This window comes from Cherax quadricarinatus, chromosome 66 (genome assembly GCF_038502225.1).
Source record: "Cherax quadricarinatus isolate ZL_2023a chromosome 66, ASM3850222v1, whole genome shotgun sequence".
Lineage (NCBI taxonomy): Eukaryota > Metazoa > Arthropoda > Malacostraca > Decapoda > Parastacidae > Cherax > Cherax quadricarinatus.
The window spans coordinates 22,050,542-22,068,956 of NC_091357.1; the positions used below are offsets into that span (position 1 = coordinate 22,050,542).

At 37.9% G+C, this 18,415-nt stretch overlaps 2 protein-coding genes across 11 annotated transcripts in view; one reads left to right on the forward strand and one right to left on the reverse strand.

Annotated features, from left to right (window-relative positions):
- The window catches only part of SIDL (SIDL trafficking protein particle complex subunit 10), a 29,696-nt gene extending 26,655 nt beyond the window's left edge, over positions 1–3,041 (forward strand). Inside the window, exons 21-23 of the mRNA XM_053798934.2 lie at positions 135–354; positions 456–593; positions 2,353–3,041. Coding sequence (XP_053654909.2) covers positions 135–354; positions 456–593; positions 2,353–2,507 — 513 coding nt within the window. The 3' untranslated portion in view covers positions 2,508–3,041. The remainder of the gene's footprint in view (positions 1–134; positions 355–455; positions 594–2,352) is intronic.
- Positions 2,772–18,297, reverse strand: LOC128704022 (beta-1,3-glucosyltransferase). 10 transcript variants are annotated; one of them, XM_053798948.2, is made up of 13 exons: positions 18,145–18,235; positions 16,177–16,376; positions 15,960–16,016; positions 14,497–14,600; positions 13,337–13,410; positions 11,171–11,282; positions 10,178–10,314; positions 8,413–8,590; positions 8,147–8,282; positions 5,941–6,082; positions 5,380–5,524; positions 5,144–5,269; positions 2,772–4,382 (listed from the first exon to the last, which is right to left on the reverse strand). In XM_053798948.2, exons 2-13 carry the CDS (start codon positions 16,190–16,192, stop codon positions 4,224–4,226), a joined length of 1,386 nt encoding a protein of 461 aa, XP_053654923.1. In that variant the 5' UTR covers positions 16,193–16,376; positions 18,145–18,235; the 3' UTR covers positions 2,772–4,223. The 10 variants fall into 10 exon arrangements, with proteins under 10 accessions (XP_053654923.1, XP_069955332.1, XP_053654924.1 ...); XM_070099231.1 differs by having other exon boundaries at positions 18,058–18,218; XM_053798949.2 differs by having other exon boundaries at positions 16,177–16,369; positions 18,036–18,218.
- Between the last annotated feature and the right edge of the window lie 118 nt (positions 18,298–18,415).

Consider the following 18,415-nt stretch of genomic DNA (forward strand, 5'->3'; position numbering starts at 1 on the left):
CTAAATATTACCCTGCTCACACATTAACAGCCTGTCAGGTCCCCAAAACCATTTGTCTTCATTGACTCCTACCTAACACAAAATATAAAAACTTAATGGTGTCATAGTTCAGTAATGTTGCACATTACCCACAGACCCTGTACACCATTCGTGCACGGGTGGAGCCCAGCAAGGGGTCTGAGCTGTGTCGTGCAGGAAACATGTGCCACCTGCACATTGCCTTACAGCAAGTATCCTCAAAGCTTCCATCCACTGAGACAGATGGGACTGGTGCATCACAGGCATCACAACACTCCATCATGTATGAGGTGCTGGCTGACCAGACTATGTGGGCAGTGTGTGGCAGGACTGCAGGTAAATGAAGTGTGTGTCAGGATTGCAACAACCACTGTTGATTTGACATGCTTATTATGTTATGCCTTCTGTTACTAGGTTTGGAACTATACCTTTTGCAGGGGTCCTGACATTGGAGGGTGGGCTACGGCAGAGTGTCACCATGGATGTGATGCCTCTCACTGGAGGGTTTTTGCCATTACCGTCTGTACGATTATCAAAATATATCCCAGCAGACGCCAAACACACTACCAGCAAAGGTAACTTTTTGTGTTTACTTGTACAAGATGTATGGATGGCTGCATTTTCAGGAAAACTAGTTTCTTTTTTTTTCATAAGGTTCATAGTGCTTAGTTGTGATAATACAAACAATAAGGCTCATACAGGCTTGTAGCTATAGGCACTGATCTCTAGCAGTTATAGGAAGATGAAAGCAGAGGGAAAGGGGTCTATTAACAATTTTGATATCTCATAAGCTATGGGAAAGCCTTTGGCCTTAGATGCTTATGTAGCCCTATCTTTATGCATTTACTTCAGCTGTACATCTCACTTGAAATACTTTCACATTCTACTGTGCCTCCTGCTCTAATAGAGAATTATTTTGTCCAAAATTTGGCATCTATGCATGCAGTGAAGGTTCTCTACATTTTCTAGGTCAGTGGTTTATACACCTTTGAATGGCGAGTGTAATAACATATACACATACACTAAAGTAATAGTCTAGAAAGCATAAATGCCTTAGGATACATCACCTAGTTTCTACTCAGGTATTCTACTGCTAACACTTCTTTAATTATAATTATTGTATTAACTAATGTATGGTGTGAGTATCTAGCAGAGAATTTAGAGCTTAGAAACTTAAAGGTGATGTGGACTCACTGCAGGTATAATTCAGAGGGTTATAAGCTAGGCAAGAGGAAAAAATCTATAAATATAAGATGTACGACGATGAAATATTCTGCTATGTGAACATGAAATGGGCAGCCGCTGCACGCTGCTCATGCAACTGTCATATTTCTAGTGACATTTAAGGCTTTGTTAACAACCACCTATTTGACTGTTTTTACAACAATGCCTGTTGTCTGTGGTTTAGAGGATGGGCTAAATTCGGTGGAATGTACAAGGTAATTTTTATGAAAGGATTAAGGGGAAACTGATTAGCCAGACATGAGTTCTGGAGGTGGGTAGGGCCGTAACTGCATCTTGAAGGAGGAGTGGGGAATGTTGTGGATTATTAGTCATGACAGGAGCACTAAACCCATAGGGGTCAGATCTGGAAAGAGCAGTTGAATGAGTTTTGTTCTATTGAGTCATCCTGCCTTGGCAGGCAATGGAGATTTTTTTTTTTACTTCAAATTCATTCTTGTTTATAGATCATTTAGAGATTATATTATTCATGGAAGTCCTCAACCCATAGGAGTCCTTTAGGGACAGGGAATCTGGTTTGATCAGAGAGAAAAAAAAAAGCATCTCCAATTCCTTGGATCAAGAGCCCTTCATTATCATTAAGGCAACTCCACTATACTAGGGTGGGTAAGAAGAGGTACAACCACTGTACTTTAAAGTTGTAGGAGTCACGATGGTCATCCCACCACAGTACCAGAGGAAAATTACGTATTTGGGTCAGTCTGACTCTTAGCAAAATGACACAAAAACATGCCTAATAATTTTTTTTAACATTAGCATTCATGTCTTGCATACGAGTTACATCTTTCAATGAAGCTCGTACTGTATGTTAACTCCTCAATGGCAAGACAATATTTACAATATATAGAGGGTATTTTTTTAAGTCTGCTGTCAGTCAGGATATACAAGTAATTTTGCACAAAGAAAGTAGTGGTCTCCTGCAGATGAAGTGGTGGGGGTGTAGGGTAGAGCAGTAAAAAAATTTTTACCTACAAAATCTTATAGCAGTGTGAGTGTGGAGGTTATATTAGTTTACTTTAACATTTAATGCCCAGTACAACTTTTGCAGTGTAGTAATATCAAAGCTTGTAAATAAAAACTTTTTACCAACAGATGGCGGGAGGAAGATGGAGTATGTAGGGACTGCATCGTCGGTACCACGCCTCCAGCCATTTACTCCAGGACAAGTTTACAATTTCAGCAAAGCTCAGCAAGTTCACGTGCTCCCGGCATCCAATACACTCCAGGGGGACCTATCCCTCACATAAATATGGCAGTATATTGTAACAAAAATTCAGCTGTTCCAGACCTAATGGCTTATTCTGACTTCATGTACACGGCAGTGTTCTGGTGTATACAAGTCACTTTATTTGTAATACAGTATACATAGGCTTGTGACAAGCCTTATCAATGTTCATTAATTAGGGGTAATATACTCTAGTTTGTAAAAAATATTGGGTAATGGCCAACACCTAATTTGTAAAAATTTACACAATATCCTATAATGCACCAGGATGTTGGAGACTATAGTCATTGTTGTAGTAGCATTTATTTTTTAATAAGCACAGCCAAAAACACATTGATGGTGTTGTGTCCATAATACTGAGAGTTGTGCTGATAGACTACAGCTACTTATCATTCCTCTATTCCTATAAATGTTGCTGTTGTATTATTATGATGTTTATTAAAATTATTTATAGCATAATTGTTTTGCCAGTTATTTACTGTATATATTTATAGATATATTGTTATATATTTTAGAATTTACATTAAAATAATAAAACAATTATTTTCAAGCAACACCTAAAATCTATATATTGACATTTGTGGCTAGCATGATGAATAACTGTGCTAGCCTTGCTTTACTAATTGAGAACATTAAGCTCATAGGAAGCATACAGTGCTTCTCTTGAGGCAAATGGGCTTTGATCCAAGGAAAAGAATAGCTTAGTTCCTTAGATCAAGAACCCTTCACCAGAATCTAGGAACTCCACTTGAAGTGTGTGTGTTTTATTTGCAAAGAACTAAAACCATCTGGTTATTCAGTACTTTAAACACTTTCTTACATTAACTTTTTAATGAGTGTTAATTTAATACTGTCATGACACTGATTCCTTAGATCAAGAGATACCCTTTCTTTCCTTGGATCAAATCTGACTACCTTCCATTCCCCAGGTACTGTATAACTATTGCAGGTTTAGCATTTCTGCATGATTACATATTACATTTCATTTATGGGTGAAACACTAAACCCACAGGGGACAGTGCCTAGGGAAATGTATTCACACTAGTCAAGGAATTGGAGCCCAGGTCCAATCAAGTCCCTCACCAGCATCAAGGAACCTCCCATGAAGGGTCATGATTATACCATAGGGAGGTGATGAACTCGTTAATGAAAAGTATAAAAACAAAGTATAGTATACCACTATAACTAGTACTATGTTATTACTTTCATAGGGGAGTGTTAAACCCACAGGGGTCACACTGCCTGCAAAAATGGGAGGTGTTCAGGTTAAATCCAAGGGGGAGGAAAGTCCAATTCCTTGTATGAAGAGTCCATTCACTAGCATCAAAGAACCTCCTTTGATAGGAACTGGTACTGCAATATTAAACGTGGCGAGAATATCAGCTGTTAAACAAATCCCTTATTGGAGGTGCCTTGATGCCACTGAGGGGATTTGATCCAATGAAATGGACTAATCTTTTTTTTGGGGGCTCAAACCTGATTACCTCCCAGTCTTCCAGGTGCTGCATGATCCCTATGGGTTTAGCACTCATCCCCCATTAATGAAATAACAGCAACACAAGTTAATCAAGGTGCTAATTTATTATTAAATATACTGTACTAATGACTGACACTTCTTCTTTGTGCAGGCAATATCTTAATCTATTTTACTACCAGCTTTCAACACGTTTACTGATAACCTAAAATAAGTGCTGTATCTAGATGAATGCTTAATAGGTAGGGCATCTTAGAGAAACACCTACAGTTCACTGTGAATATCTGAAGAGGAATCCCCAGCAGGTGAATTGTCGTCAAGCCAACGAGCAAACGCTTGCATTGGCTCCAGCATCCAATATCTGTGAAATGATACAGGCAACTCTCCTTCCAGCAGCTCCTCTGGATAATCCACAGGCCGACCCTAGAAGAATAGAGAACAGTTATACAGATGCAGACTGATTACCGGTCCTAACCTCCCATGAAATTCAATATACATACCATGTGAACAGGGGATTACATTAATGGAAGAACAAGCCTCTGTTATAACTTAACTGTGTGTATAATTATGAACTGAAACATAACCTATCCTTTCATTTATAATTAGAAATACTGGCAATGCAACACCATTTCTCACTAATCTATATTGCTATCAATGTCATCAGTGCAAAGGTTTGCAACAAGACTAGTCCCAGAGCTAAGGGGATTGTCCTATGAAGAAAGGTTAAAGGAAAGCGGCCTGACGACACTGGAGGACAGGAGGGTCAGGGAAGACATGATAACGACATAAAATACTGCGAGGAATTGACGAGGTGGACAAAGACAGGATGATCCAGATATGGAACACAGAAACAAGGGGTCACAATTGGAAGTTGAAGACTCCTATGAGTCAAAGGAATGTTAGGAAGTATTTCTTCAGCCACAGAGTTGTCAGGAAGTGGAATAGCCTAGAAAGTGACGTAGTGGAGGCACGAACTATACACAGTTTTAAGACTAGGTTTGATAAAGCTCATGAAGCAGGGAGAGAGAGGACCTAGTAGCAATCAGTGAAGAGGCGGGGCCAGGAGCTATGGATCAACCCCGGCAACCACAAATAGGCGAGCCCACACCTCTCAAAACTCTCTCGCATACTCACTCTTCAAGGACTGCAGAGTTATTACACTGTATATAGGTTTAAAAATTTACCTGATGGAATAATGAAGAATGGATGATAGGAACCGAGGCATGCTTGAGACACATTCCAAGGAACATGTCATCTGGAATGTCATTGCTGGGACATTCACACATGCCAGGCTTTGCAAGCTGCTCCACCTGTGCCAATCGCATCAATTATAGCATTATTTTATGTGCAAATAAGAAAATTACTTGGAAATTCTCCATGTATTTTATAGACCAAAATTTTTTTTATTTTAATAACATACCAAAGTTTTGCTGAAGATCATGCCTCCTCCGCCTGTAATGTAGCTGTATCCTCGCGCGGTTGTTGCCCCATAACCGTATTTCTCGCCTAAAGCTACGAGGTCTTTTGAATTATAACATGACAACAGAGTACGAAGACGAGAAACACTGAAAGAGATTAATTACTTTTTTTGTTGTTGTTTTTTTTTGGATATCCTAAAGGGTTTAGAGCTTCTTACACAAAATAACTAGCAGATATTAAAAGAAATATTTATACATCAGCATGGCAAACAGCTGACTGGAGTCACATGAATGCAAACATTCTGTACAACTCGACATTCATTATAACAGTGATGTAGACAAACTGGAGCCAAGTCACACCCCTTACTTATTTTAAATGCAAAAGACAAATGTACCCTTGGCAAGTGCTATTCCAGTGCAGTGCAACATCACATCTCAAGAAGAAAGTATTTAATTCAGGAATCTGCATCTCTCCCTAGAGCTAAATACGGATTACAGTGGTGAAAAATTCAATTAAGAACATACAAGACATTCATGGATGAAAACGACAGTATCAAACTGACCTGATAAGGGTGTCATCATCTACCACAGCCAGCCACTGGACAGAGGTAAGTTGTGCCACCCGACGGATGATAGCCATAGTTTTGCCACAGTGACCTCTCTCAGTGTTTGGGATCCCCAGTGACACTGTCCCAAAAGCTGCATCTGTTAATAAGGTGCAATCAAGTCTCTTGGTTGTCTCGAGTCACTTCTGTAATATATATTAAACACAACTTGATTCTGACAATGCGCTATTCAAAAATTTGTCAGAGCTGGAAATTTTTATAAGAAAACTTTAAAATAAATAAGTATAAATGATACAGGGTGTGTTAAGAAAGTTGAAAGTGAACATAGATAAGAGCAAGGTGATGAATGTATCAAATGAGTTAGGTAAAGAAAAATTGGATATCACATTGGAGGCAGTATGGAAGAAGTGAACGTGTTTAGAAGATCTGTCAGCAGATGGGTTTATGAAGGACGAGGTTAACCATAAAAATGAAGGAAAAAAGGCGAGTGGCGCATTGAGGTATCTGGAGAGAAAAAAAAAAAGTTATCCAAGGAGACAAAGTGAATGTACAAGGTACAGTGGTACCAACACTTATATGGATGTGAAGAATGGGTTGTGAATGCTGCAGCAAGAAAGAGGCTGGAGGCAGTGGAGATGCCATGTCTAAGGGCAATTTGTAGTGTAAATATTATGCAGAGAATTTGTAGTGTGAAAATTAGGTGGTGTGGAGTTACTAAAAGTATTATTCAGAGGGCTGAAGAGGGATTATTGAGGTTGTTTGGTCATTTAGAGAGGTTGGAGCAAAATAGGGTGACTTGGAGTGTGTATAAATCTGTAGTGGGGGGTAGGGGTCGTCGTCCTAGGAAAGGATGGAGGGAGGGAGTAAAAGAGGTTTTGTGTGCAAGGGGCATGGATATGCAGCAGGCATGTGTGAGCGTGTTAGATAGGAGTGAATGGAGAAGAATGATTTTTGGGACCTGACAAGCTGCTGGAGCAAGGTAATATTTTATGAAGGAATTTGGGGAAACTGGTTAGCTGAACTCGAGTCCTGGAGGCGAGAAGTACAATGCCTTCACTTTCAAGGAAGGGCTTGGGATATTAGCTATTTGGAGTGACATCTAAACTGTCGTATCTGGGCGCCTCTACAAAGACAGTGATATTGTGTGAACGATGGTGAAAGTGTTTGTTTTGGGTCACCCTGGCTTGGTGGGAGTCTGCTGTCATGAAAAAAAAAAAAATACAGCAGGTGTGTAAGAGCATGTTAAGAGTGGAATGGAGGCAAATGGTTTTTGGAACTTGACGAGTTGTTGGAGTGTGAGCAAGGTAACATTTGTGAAGAGACCGAGGGAAACCTGTTAATCGGACTCGAGTCCTGAAGGTGGAAAGTACAGTGCCTACACTGAGATATTTGTAGTTTGGAGGGCATCTGAACTGTAGTATCAGCGGGCCTCTGGTGAAAGTGTTTCTTCTTTTTCAATTCGCCCTACCTCAGTGGGAGATGGCCAGTTAAAAAGTAAAAATAATGTAATCATACTGGAATATAAATATAAACCTACTTCCATTACACATTATTACTGTGAAGGACTGGGAAAAAAAATCACAACCCTTGCAAATCAGTTGTGAATTGTAGGTTAACTGAATTGTTCCAGCTACAATATTGACTTTCTTCAGTACTACAGTACTGCAAGATGTGGAATGGTGAAATCAGCACATAACATTTAGCAAGGCTCTGATTAGGGTATGCAGGAGAGAAGAGGACTATTTTTAAATACAAATAGACATTACGGTATACTAACATTTTTAGATGGATGTGGGGTAACGTGTCTTTTAGTGTTGCAGCGAGGACTCTGGAGGCAATGGAGATATCATATCTGAGAGCAATTAAATGTTGTGGAGTTTCAAATTGTATAATTCAGAAAGTGGATAAGAGGTTACAAGAGTGGTCTGGCCATTTAGAAAGGATGAAGTCAAACAGGACAACAGGGCACATAAATCCAGGGTGGAAGGAGGGGTATAGGTCATCACAGGAAGGACTTGGAGGGAGGTGGTGAAAGTTTGAAGTGATCGAGGATTGAGCATCCAGTAAGCATGCGAGCGTTGGAACTGAATGGTGACAAGCTGTTTCTTCGGCTAAGTATATTAATAACCCATAACCTCCAATTGAGTATGCAGTGTGCTTTTTTCTGCATTACATTAAAAATACACCAACTGTTGTAACAAACCTTCAACATCACTATAGATGGCATAGTTGGTGGCATCCTTCAACCAGGTGGCTTGAATAATGGGCAGACGCTCTGCATGAAATTGTGTGCAACTCTTCACAGCAAAATGAATATCATGTGCTTGTACCACTTCTTCCTGTAATACAGAAATGAGATGAATATCCGTTTACAATAAACTGTTTATGACGTGTAGAGCAGCACCAGTGTCTAATATGAAATGGAAAATGAGCATATTGTATCTTCAATACATGTTCTATTTCACTCACACACTTTCTGGTTGGGTTAAACACCACAGCACATCCTGGCTTTTCTTGCATACAAAAACCTTCATGGTGGCTCAGCTCAGTTTCACATGACTGGACAAATTTTGCAAACTCATACTGGGCATCTATTGTGAAGTCTGAGCTAATCTGCATGGAAGTGTTGGACCATCTTTGAGCAAGCCTGCATTCAAAATGAGAAAAATTCAATTTTACCTGATAACTAATTCTTAAAATATCGAACATTATGCTATTACTTCAGTAAAATAGTACAAAAAGATCATTCTTTCTTAGTCAATAAGTGTTGGGCTATTTATAATAAAAATAATGAAACATCTGAAGTGCACAAGTGGGTGTAGATCAGTTAACCCCTTTAAGCATCATGGCCTTATCTTTACTGTATATTTATGTAAAGTGCTAAACCTGTGAAGGTCAATCAGTGGAGGAGTTATGGAGGCTTGATCCTCTGTGTACCGAGTGCAAGACAGGTGCTCTACCCAACTGTAATCAGCCTGATGCTGAAATGTGATATGGTCTCTGCATCATGGGGAAGGTGGTACATAAATGTCAACTTAGTTGGAGATGCATGTTAAAATCGTGTCAAAATGTAATAAGAAATCTCCACTGACTTTTTTTATAATTCAGGACTAGTTTAGGGTGGGATTTTTACCCTATAGGTCACCTTGGTTAACTTTTCGAAGGCCCATGGAAATAGAGATACTTGGCAGAAGGATTATTACATTTATGGATCAAGATCCCCTCACCAGCATCAAGGAGCCTCCTTGAGGGGTTGGCAGGAGGAAAATTCTAGGGAGCTCGAATTGGAAAGTTGGAAGAGCCTAATCAAGTTACATCAAGAATGAGTTTTTGTATCGGTCAAATTTTACCTAAAGACTGGCAGCAGGTTGGTTATACAGTAAGTCCTCACTTAATGTCATTACATTCAATGTCGTTTTATTATAACAATGAGAAAAAATCTATTCCCAGCCAGGGTCACTGTGTGCGTGGAGTTTGCACATTCTCTCCATGTTTGCATGGGTTTTCTCTGGGTACTCTGGTTTCCTCCCACTTGCACACACCAATTAACGTTAGGTTAACTGGCGTGTCTAAATTGTCCCAGTATGAATGAGTGTGGGTGTGTGCACATGTGCCCTACAGTGGAATGGCATCCTGTCTAGGGTTGGTTCCTGCCTTGTGCCCTGAGATGCCAGGATAGGCTCCCGCCACCTGCGACCCTGAACTGCAGTAAGCGAGTTGGAAAATGAATGAATACAATTTATTGAAAAATAAAAATTTGTAAAGTACATAACCATACAAATCAACGACAAACGATGTGGTACGAAAGCACTTGGCGAGCCTGCCATATCTGTTGTTTGTTTGTTTTTGAACTGCATGGTGGTAGGCGGTGTTCCTTACAATTTTCACTCTGCAAATATTTATTCCTTGATTTAACCCTGTTGCAATGAGTGCTAAAGGTACACTGTGCACCTTTAATGTCTACATCAACTAGCCTATGGTAAAACTGGTTTCATTATACATCATTTCGCTTAACCCTTAAACTGTCCAAATGTAGATCTATGTGCGAGTAGCACTCCGACCTTGATTTTCTCCATAAGAAAGCACGTAAAAAAACATAGATCTACATTCGGAGCACTACGCGAGCAAACATAGCTCTACGTCTGGACAGTTTAAGGGTTAAGTGAGGACTTACTGTAATGTGTACATGCATAAGTAAACAAAATAATGTTGGAAACTGTAAAGAGAAAACTACCTGTTAAGCAGTGGTACAGATAGGACCATTCCTGCTCGTGAGTCTGGGTAGAGGAAGGGATGATCATGGTCCACACGTGCAAAATGGTGAATTATGGTCTCCTCTCGGTCTTTCACTGCTCGCCCAATAAACAGAGGCTGTAAAAAGTCATATATACAAAGGATGTATTTTGAAGCAAACCTGAAGAAATAATTCAAGAAATGGATCCTAGTTATTGTAACAGATGGCTTGAACAATTTGGTAGGCAAAAGATAAGAATGACTGGCAGTTACAGAGTTTTGCAAAATATGTTGAAAAGATAAGAGATGATACAAGAGCATTATTAATATTTAGGGGCAACACAAGTGAGCAATGTACTACATCCTCTATTTTTGTTAGAAGAAAAAACAAATTATATTTAAAATACAGAGGCCGTTAAGTAAATAGGTCATTTCTTATGTCATATGATATAGTATACAGACATACTAAATATATTTTTATTAATATTATAGTAAACCACTATAAAAGTGTAGAGTTAAGAACGAAAAGAATAAAATATTAAACATTTAAAACTAAATCAAGAGGAAATCTTGTAAGAGGAATCATTATTAGAGGATTATAAACAATCAATCAATCCTTAGTTTTAAATCCATGTACTGTAATTCAACATCCTTTAAATTAACATGATGCACAATTCCACAATGTTCTTAACACTGAGAAACTACAAAAGTCACTATAGTAAGTACAGTGGACCCCCGGTTAACGATATTTTTTCACTCCAGAAGCATGTTCAGGTGCCAGTACTGACCGAATTTGTTCCCATAAGAAATATTGTGAAGTGGATTAGTCCATTTCAGACCCCCAAACATACACGTACAAACGCACTTACATAAATACACTTACATAATTGGTCACATTTGGAGGTAATCGTTATGCGGGGGTCCACTGTACTATCTTATGATTCCAATCACTGCAAGAAGAGAATTAAACTTCAGAGTATACATAAGTACTTACTAGGGTGGGAGAATAATGCTGGAGGATGCCTAGGAGTTTCTCCAACCTGACTGTGGTCCATTCCTCCAACAGCACCACCCATGAGCTATTACTACCATGCTGGTCACTCAGCCTGGTAACAAAGTTTGTCAATATTGAGCATAACAATGACCTTTAACCAATACACAAATTATTATTTTATGGAAATAATGTGTCGGCACCATGCATTTCATAAGGGGTGACTAAAATGGCAGGAAAAGGGTCTAGTTTACCTGGAGAGAGTTTCGGGGGTCAATGCCCCCGCGGCCCGGTCTGTGACCAGGCCTCCTGGTGGATCAGCGCCTGATCAACCAGGCTGTTGCTGCTGGCTGCACGCAAACCAACGTACGAGCCACAGCCCGGCTGATCAGGAACTGACTTTAGGTGCTTGTCCAGTGCCAGCTTGAAGACTGCCAGGGGTCTGTTGGTAATCCCCCTTATGTGTGCTGGGAGGCAGTTGAACAGTCTCGGGCCCCTGACACTTATTGTATGGTCTCTTAACGTGCTAGTGACACCCCTGCTTTTCATTGGGGGGATGGTGCATCGTCTGCCAAGTCTTTTGCTTTCGTAGCGAGTGATTTTCGTGTGCAAGTTCGGTACTAGTCCCTCTAGGATTTTCCAGGTGTATATAATCATGTATCTCTCCCTCCTGCGTTCCAGGGAATACAGGTTTAGAAACCTCAAGCGCTCCCAGTAATTGAGGTGTTTAATCTCCGTTATGCGCGCCGTGAAAGTTCTCTGTACATTTTCTAGGTCGGCAATTTCACCTGCCTTGAAAGGTGCTGTTAGAGTGCAGCAATATTCCAGCATAGATAGAACAAGTGACCTGAAGAGTGTCATCATGGGCTTGGCCTCCCTAGTTTTGAAGGTTCTCATTATCCATCCTGTCATTTTTCTAGCAGATGCGATTGATACAATGTTATGGTCCTTGAAGGTGAGATCCTGTATAAATTACTAAATGTAAAAAGTTTTTTTTTTTTTTTTGGTCACCCTGCCTTGGTGGGAGACAGTCAGTGTGTAGGGAAAACAAAAAAAATGCATCATCAAGATAACTATTTATCTTGCACAGCTACTAACAGCGTTATAAAAATTGTGCAGAAATTAATCCATGGGCTGAATGTATTTACTGGATTTTAAAATATCTGTTTATACGAGTGCCTTATGACTAATTTAGAAGCCCACAAACCTAGGTAATAATATAAAAGGTAAACTACAGTATATGAGATTTAATTTTTTCATATGAAAATTCTAACAGTGAAGAAAAATTCATCATTATTAGTCACAACAGTCTTTGAAATTTATAAAAACTACTTGTTTGGTGTGTTTGAAGATGATGTAAAAATCTTAATAAACTAAAAATGCAGTCTGTCCTCTGAGTATTTAAGTAGATTCTTCATGTATGGTTTGCAGCAAATTTCTACATTAGGTTAGGTTGTCCTCTTTCTATAAAAAAAATTATAACAAACCACTATGGAAAAAAACACTATATAAATACATAAGCTAAAAGACTAAAAATGATTGGCATGAACAAAATATGGGCACCCATTGCATGCAGCCAGAGCAACTGTTAAAGGCACCTTCAACAGTCACCCATTTGAGTGCTTTTACAAGAGACAAGATGTCTGTAGTTAAGAGGATAGCATGCAAAATGGCAGGGAAGAATAATCCTGTATAAATGAGAACAAAACTACATAGGTCAAAGATTTTCTACCAATGTTGGCACAGGGGAAACCAAAGAAAAACTGGCTAGGATGTGAAAGTGCTGAAAGGTTTGGGCAGGAATGTGTGTTAGTGTGTTAAGAACATATGGGCAGCAAGCAGTCTAAGATTTGCCAGGTTAGCTTAAGTGTGAGCAGGTCAACAGCAAAGAAGGAAGCCATATAGCACAATTCAACAGGTCAATACTGGACAACAGTCTGCACCCTTCTGAAGAGAAAGCTATTTTGGTTAAGGGAAATACATTTCTTCTTGAGTCAACCTGTCCTGATGAGAGAACTGACAATTTATCGTAATACAGGCAAAAAAGTTAGAAGTTTATAGTCTAAAATGACAAAAATACATGTGGCTTTTGTACTATGGAATTTCATTGGTGTATGAAATGGCAGGGTTATGAAGGGTAAAACTGGTACCATCTGGAGTCTGACTAACCTCTCCAGGAGAGGAAAATATGTCCAGGTAGCCAGGGTGGGCCAGTCTTCTGACGATACATGGACTACGCACGGCTGCAATAAACCAACACATTGTAATCATAAATGGTAATTTCATACACAAATGTACGTACTGAGCAATTCCAGTCAGGAAATAATTTCACTTGGACATCTTGTTCTATACAACTGTAATGTCAGGAAATAGCTCTTTAGACAATGGTGCATTATGTAGAGAGCAAAATAATAAATGAGGTACAGACAGGTGTACAGTATGTCCAAACTGGAAAATAATGTACCACTATATGGTTAATTTAATTTTTACTTCACTGATTATCCAAGGCAGGGTGACCCAGAAAAAGAAACATTCACCATCATTCATTTAATTTCTGTCTTGCCAGAAGTGTGGTGACATCACAATTCGGATTACTCTGACTGCAATATCCCCACCCCTCCTTCAGAATGCAGGTACTGTATGTACGTACCTCCCACCTCCAGGATTCAAATCCAGCTAACCAGTTTTCCTGAATCCTTTCATATTACCTTGCTCATAATCCAACAGCCCATCCATTAAAAACCACTTGTCTCCATTCATTTTAATCTAACATGCTTATACAAGCCTGCTGGATGCTTAAGCCCCTGAAAGTTAAAACCTCCTTTACTCCTTCCTTCCAACCATTCTTGGGCTAACCCCTACCATCCATCACCACATCCATCTTCAACCACTCCACATGACCAAACCACCTTAATTACCCCTCCTAAGCCCTTTGAATTATTATACCCTTCGTGATCTAACACCATTTTAATTTCTATGCTCAGAATTCTCTTCATGATGCTGTATTCTCACACTGTTCTCAAACCATAACACTCACATTACCTTTAGCCACCACCTCACTACAATGTTCAAAACCCATGCCTCATGAATTTTCAAGGACCTTCATACTTCAAACAATACGCTGTTTGGAAATGTTATCTTAAATTCTCTTGGGAAATCACAAGTAAGAGAGAATAGGGTGAGAAAGCCAGGTCAGGGAAGAGAGGTTAGAAAACCAAGGCCCAGGATGGACCAAACTTTGTCTAGATTTCTCAAGTTTGAGAGTTAGTTTTGATTAACATATATTTTGCATTATCATTCAAAGTCCAACAAAATTAATTATGACATACTACACCAAGCTGCTTGGACTGTAAACTAATGTTGGAGGCCAACTGTTGAGCAGCATTGTAATGCAAAGACGACTCTTGGTTCAGAATCACAAAGACGAAATTATCTGTGGGAGAACAAATGTAATTCACTAAACTTATTAAGTTCCATAGAATACCTTACTACTTATTCAAGTTCAACTAAAAATCACCAAAGTTCTACAGAAAAATTACTGACAAATCATCTAATCAGTTTTTTTGAGATCTCTAATGTAATTTTTCAGCTATTATAATACTAAACTATATAAAATGCTAAATGTGCAAGTCATTTAGCACTGTAGTAATTACAGAAAAAAAAAATTACTGAATTATATCCATTGCTACTGCCATAAGAAATATTTATCTACACAGTAAGTTAAATAAGTTTATTCAGGTATACACAAATACAGTTACATAGATTATCATACATAGCATGTGTGTAGAGAACCTGGGATAACCCAAAAAAGTCAGTGACTTACTTCCATTGGGGTCCTTTTACCTTATTATAATATAAAGGTTATAATATCTTATTATTATTCTATAATGGAGATAACATATTATCGTACTAAAAAGACGATCTACAATACGAGGGTCATTAGTAGGAATAAGGTAAAATTACACACGTGTTAGCTAAAAAATAAAAAATCATTCCCCTCCCTTTCTGTAGCTACATTCATCAGACACCTTTTGGCATTCTTCTGTTCTGAACTGGTTCATGCTATGACTGGCTTTGACATGTGCGGGTAGTCTGTTCCATTCCTCTATTACTGTACAATAAAAGGTGTGAAGCCTGGCCACTGACTGTGGGTACTACAAAGTTGTGCTCTCTCCCCCTAGTACTATGATTACTTTGGTTCTCAACCTTGACAAAATTGACACCAAGATATTCTGGACATTGTTTGTGAGCAATTTTATAAACATGATTTAACTTCAGTTATTTTACTCTGTCTTCAACATTCAGCATATCCAACTGTTGTAATTCATCCTGGCCTACATGTTCTCTTGGTCCCAGGTCCAGGATGAATCTTACTATTTTGTTCTGGGTGATTTGCAGTCTATCTTTCAGTTTTTTTTGTCAAGGCAGAGTACCATGAAGAGCAAGCGTAATCCATATGACACTATATAAGGGCTAGACATAGGGTCCCGCATTATCTTAACTCTTTCACCATCTGGGTCTCTATTAATAAGTTTTCCCAGCACAGATTTTTTAATCTAAAATTCAGCTGACTGGAGGAAATGGAAAGGTAATTTGCTCATTCTCTTAGTCTTAATCTATCAAAGATAAAACAAGGTCATAGGACTGAAAACCTATCAAAGCTAAGAAACTGAACACTTATTCCAGGTGCCTCTACTAGATTAAAAAAAACGTGTTGTGCTCAAGAAATGTTTTACCAATACAGATAACCAGGTGTTGTACATGTGACTTATTCATAAAAGACACAACTAACCTTCTTCTTGTCCTGTGCAGAACATTGACTGAGCAAGAAGCCACACAACAAGAACATCTGAAAAATAACTCAAGCCATACATGTACTGTATTTATGGAAATAAAATAATTGATACTGTATATGGTAAATACAGTATATACAGCAATTTAAATAATTTTAGCAATAAGTGAAAACTACATTTGCTTGTATTGGCAAATATAATGATGCTTCCACTTACCTCTGAGAAAATCCATTGCATCCGGAAGAACTCACAGCTTCAATATACAGTATATTACTAGTGTGGTGTTGTAACCTTATGGAGTCTTTGTTAATAATAACTTCACTCACTAAACCTCAAGGGTTGGAGTGACACGGTGCATTTGTCACAGCTTGTGTATGGTGACTTAGACATTGTTACCTTCTTCATGTTACTAGTGTCTAGATTATTATAATTATTATAATTTTGGGGGAGTGCTAAACCCGTAGGATTATACGGTGCATGTGGGGGGAAGGGGGGATGGTAAGTATTCAGGCTTAATTCAGGGAACTGGAGCACAGATCCAATTCCCCTGGATCAAGAGCCCCTCACCAGCTATTTTTGTCCTGTCAAGGGAGGTTCCTTGATGCTGGTGAAGGGCTCTTGATCTAGGGACTTGGATCCCTGAATTAAGCCTGAATACATTCCATCCACCCCCCACAGGTGCTGTATACTCATACAGGTTTAGCGCCTCCAGAAGATTATAATAACAATCTGGTGTCATGCATCTTCTGTGGACATTAGTGAGGATCAAGTTGCATCTTAATTACTAACTAGATTAGTGTTAATTACTAACTAGCTAGATTACAGTTAATTATTAACAAACTAGATTAGTGTTAATTACTAACTAGTGTTAATTACTAACTAGTGTTAATTACTAACTAGTGTTAATTACTAACTAGCAAGATTACAGTTAATTATTAACAAACTAGATTAATGTTAATTACTAACTAGATTAGTGTTAATTAAAATGAGTTGTAACTACTCTAGTTTGAAGAAAGTTTGCATTACTATAACTTGCTTAAGAAAGTTGAATGTTGCAAGACACTTAACACTAATCTAGTTAGTAATTAACACTAATCTAGTTAGTAATTAACACTAGTTAGTAATTAACACTAATCTTGTTAGTAATTAACAGTAATCTAGTTAGTAATTAACAGTAATCTAGTTAGTAATTAACACTAATATAGTTAGTAATTAACACTAGTTAGTAATTAACACTAATCTTGTTAGTAATTAACAGTAATCTAGTTAGTAATTAACACTAATATAGTTAGTAATTAACACTAATCTAGTTAGTAATTAACACTAATCTAGTTAGTAATTAACACTAATCTAGTTAGTAATTAACACTAGTTAGTAATTAACACTAGTTAGTAATTAACAGTAATCTAGTTAGTAATTAACACTAATATAGTTAGTAATTAACACTAATATAGTTAGTAATTAACACTAATATAGTTAGTAATTAACACTAATATAGTTAGTAATTAACACTAATATAGTTAGTAATTAACACTAATATAGTTAGTAATTAACACTAATATAGTTAGTAATTAACACTAATATAGTTAGTAATTAACACTAATATAGTTAGTAATTAACACTAATATAGTTAGTAATTAACACTAATATAGTTAGTAATTAACACTAATATAGTTAGTAATTAACACTAGTTAGTAATTAACAGTAATCTAGTTAGTAATTAACACTAGTTAGTAATTAACAGTAATCTAGTTAGTAATTAACAGTAATCTAGTTAGTAATTAACACTAGTTAGTAATTAACAGTAATCTAGTTAGTAATTAACAGTAATCTAGTTAGTAATTAACACTAAAACATTTCCTAGTAACTAACATAATACCTAAGATAATTTAGGTTAATATTTCTCAAAGTATAAATGCACATGAAATATTTAGGTATTATGAGGTAGTACCTAAGTTATGTCAAGTGTGAAGTAATAACTGTTTTATAGTTGGTAATTATGACCAAAATACAAAGTACAAGTTAGAAGTTAATTTAATATTAGATTTTTAGGAATAAATTCTCGTCAAACTGACACAAGGACAGTGTCTCCATAACTGTTCAATGTATCACTGAATTCCTCGGATCAAACCCTCAACCAGCACCAGGATTGGTGGAATATGCCAAAGAGAAAATAAAAAATACATAATCAAAAAGGAAAAAAAAAATTGTATAGGAATGCCATGGTGAGAGGAGACGACACGTCCTCCCTCACTGACACTCACCACAACACTGTCTATCCTTCCTTCATCTCATTGGTCCAAGACCCAGCTCATCACTCATAGCTTCTGACTGACTGTGATTCGTTGAAACCTCTCCAGGCCAGCCAATGAGCTTCTGGTGTCATCCTGCTGTTAGCTGCAGCCAATGAGGGAGAGGTTGTTGCAAGTATGGCAACCAATGAGGGTGAAGGAGT

Bases quoted from the DNA above. Each gene is read 5' to 3' on its own strand.
- LOC128704022 (XM_053798946.2), bottom strand. The intron at 13,411-14,496 runs GTATGTCATAAT...GGTTTATTGCAG, and splicing joins AGTCCAAGCAGCTTGGTGTA to CCGTGCGTAGTCCATGTATC. The intron at 10,315-11,170 runs GTAAGTACTTAT...GACTTTTTACAG, and splicing joins AGCATTATTCTCCCACCCTA to CCTCTGTTTATTGGGCGAGC.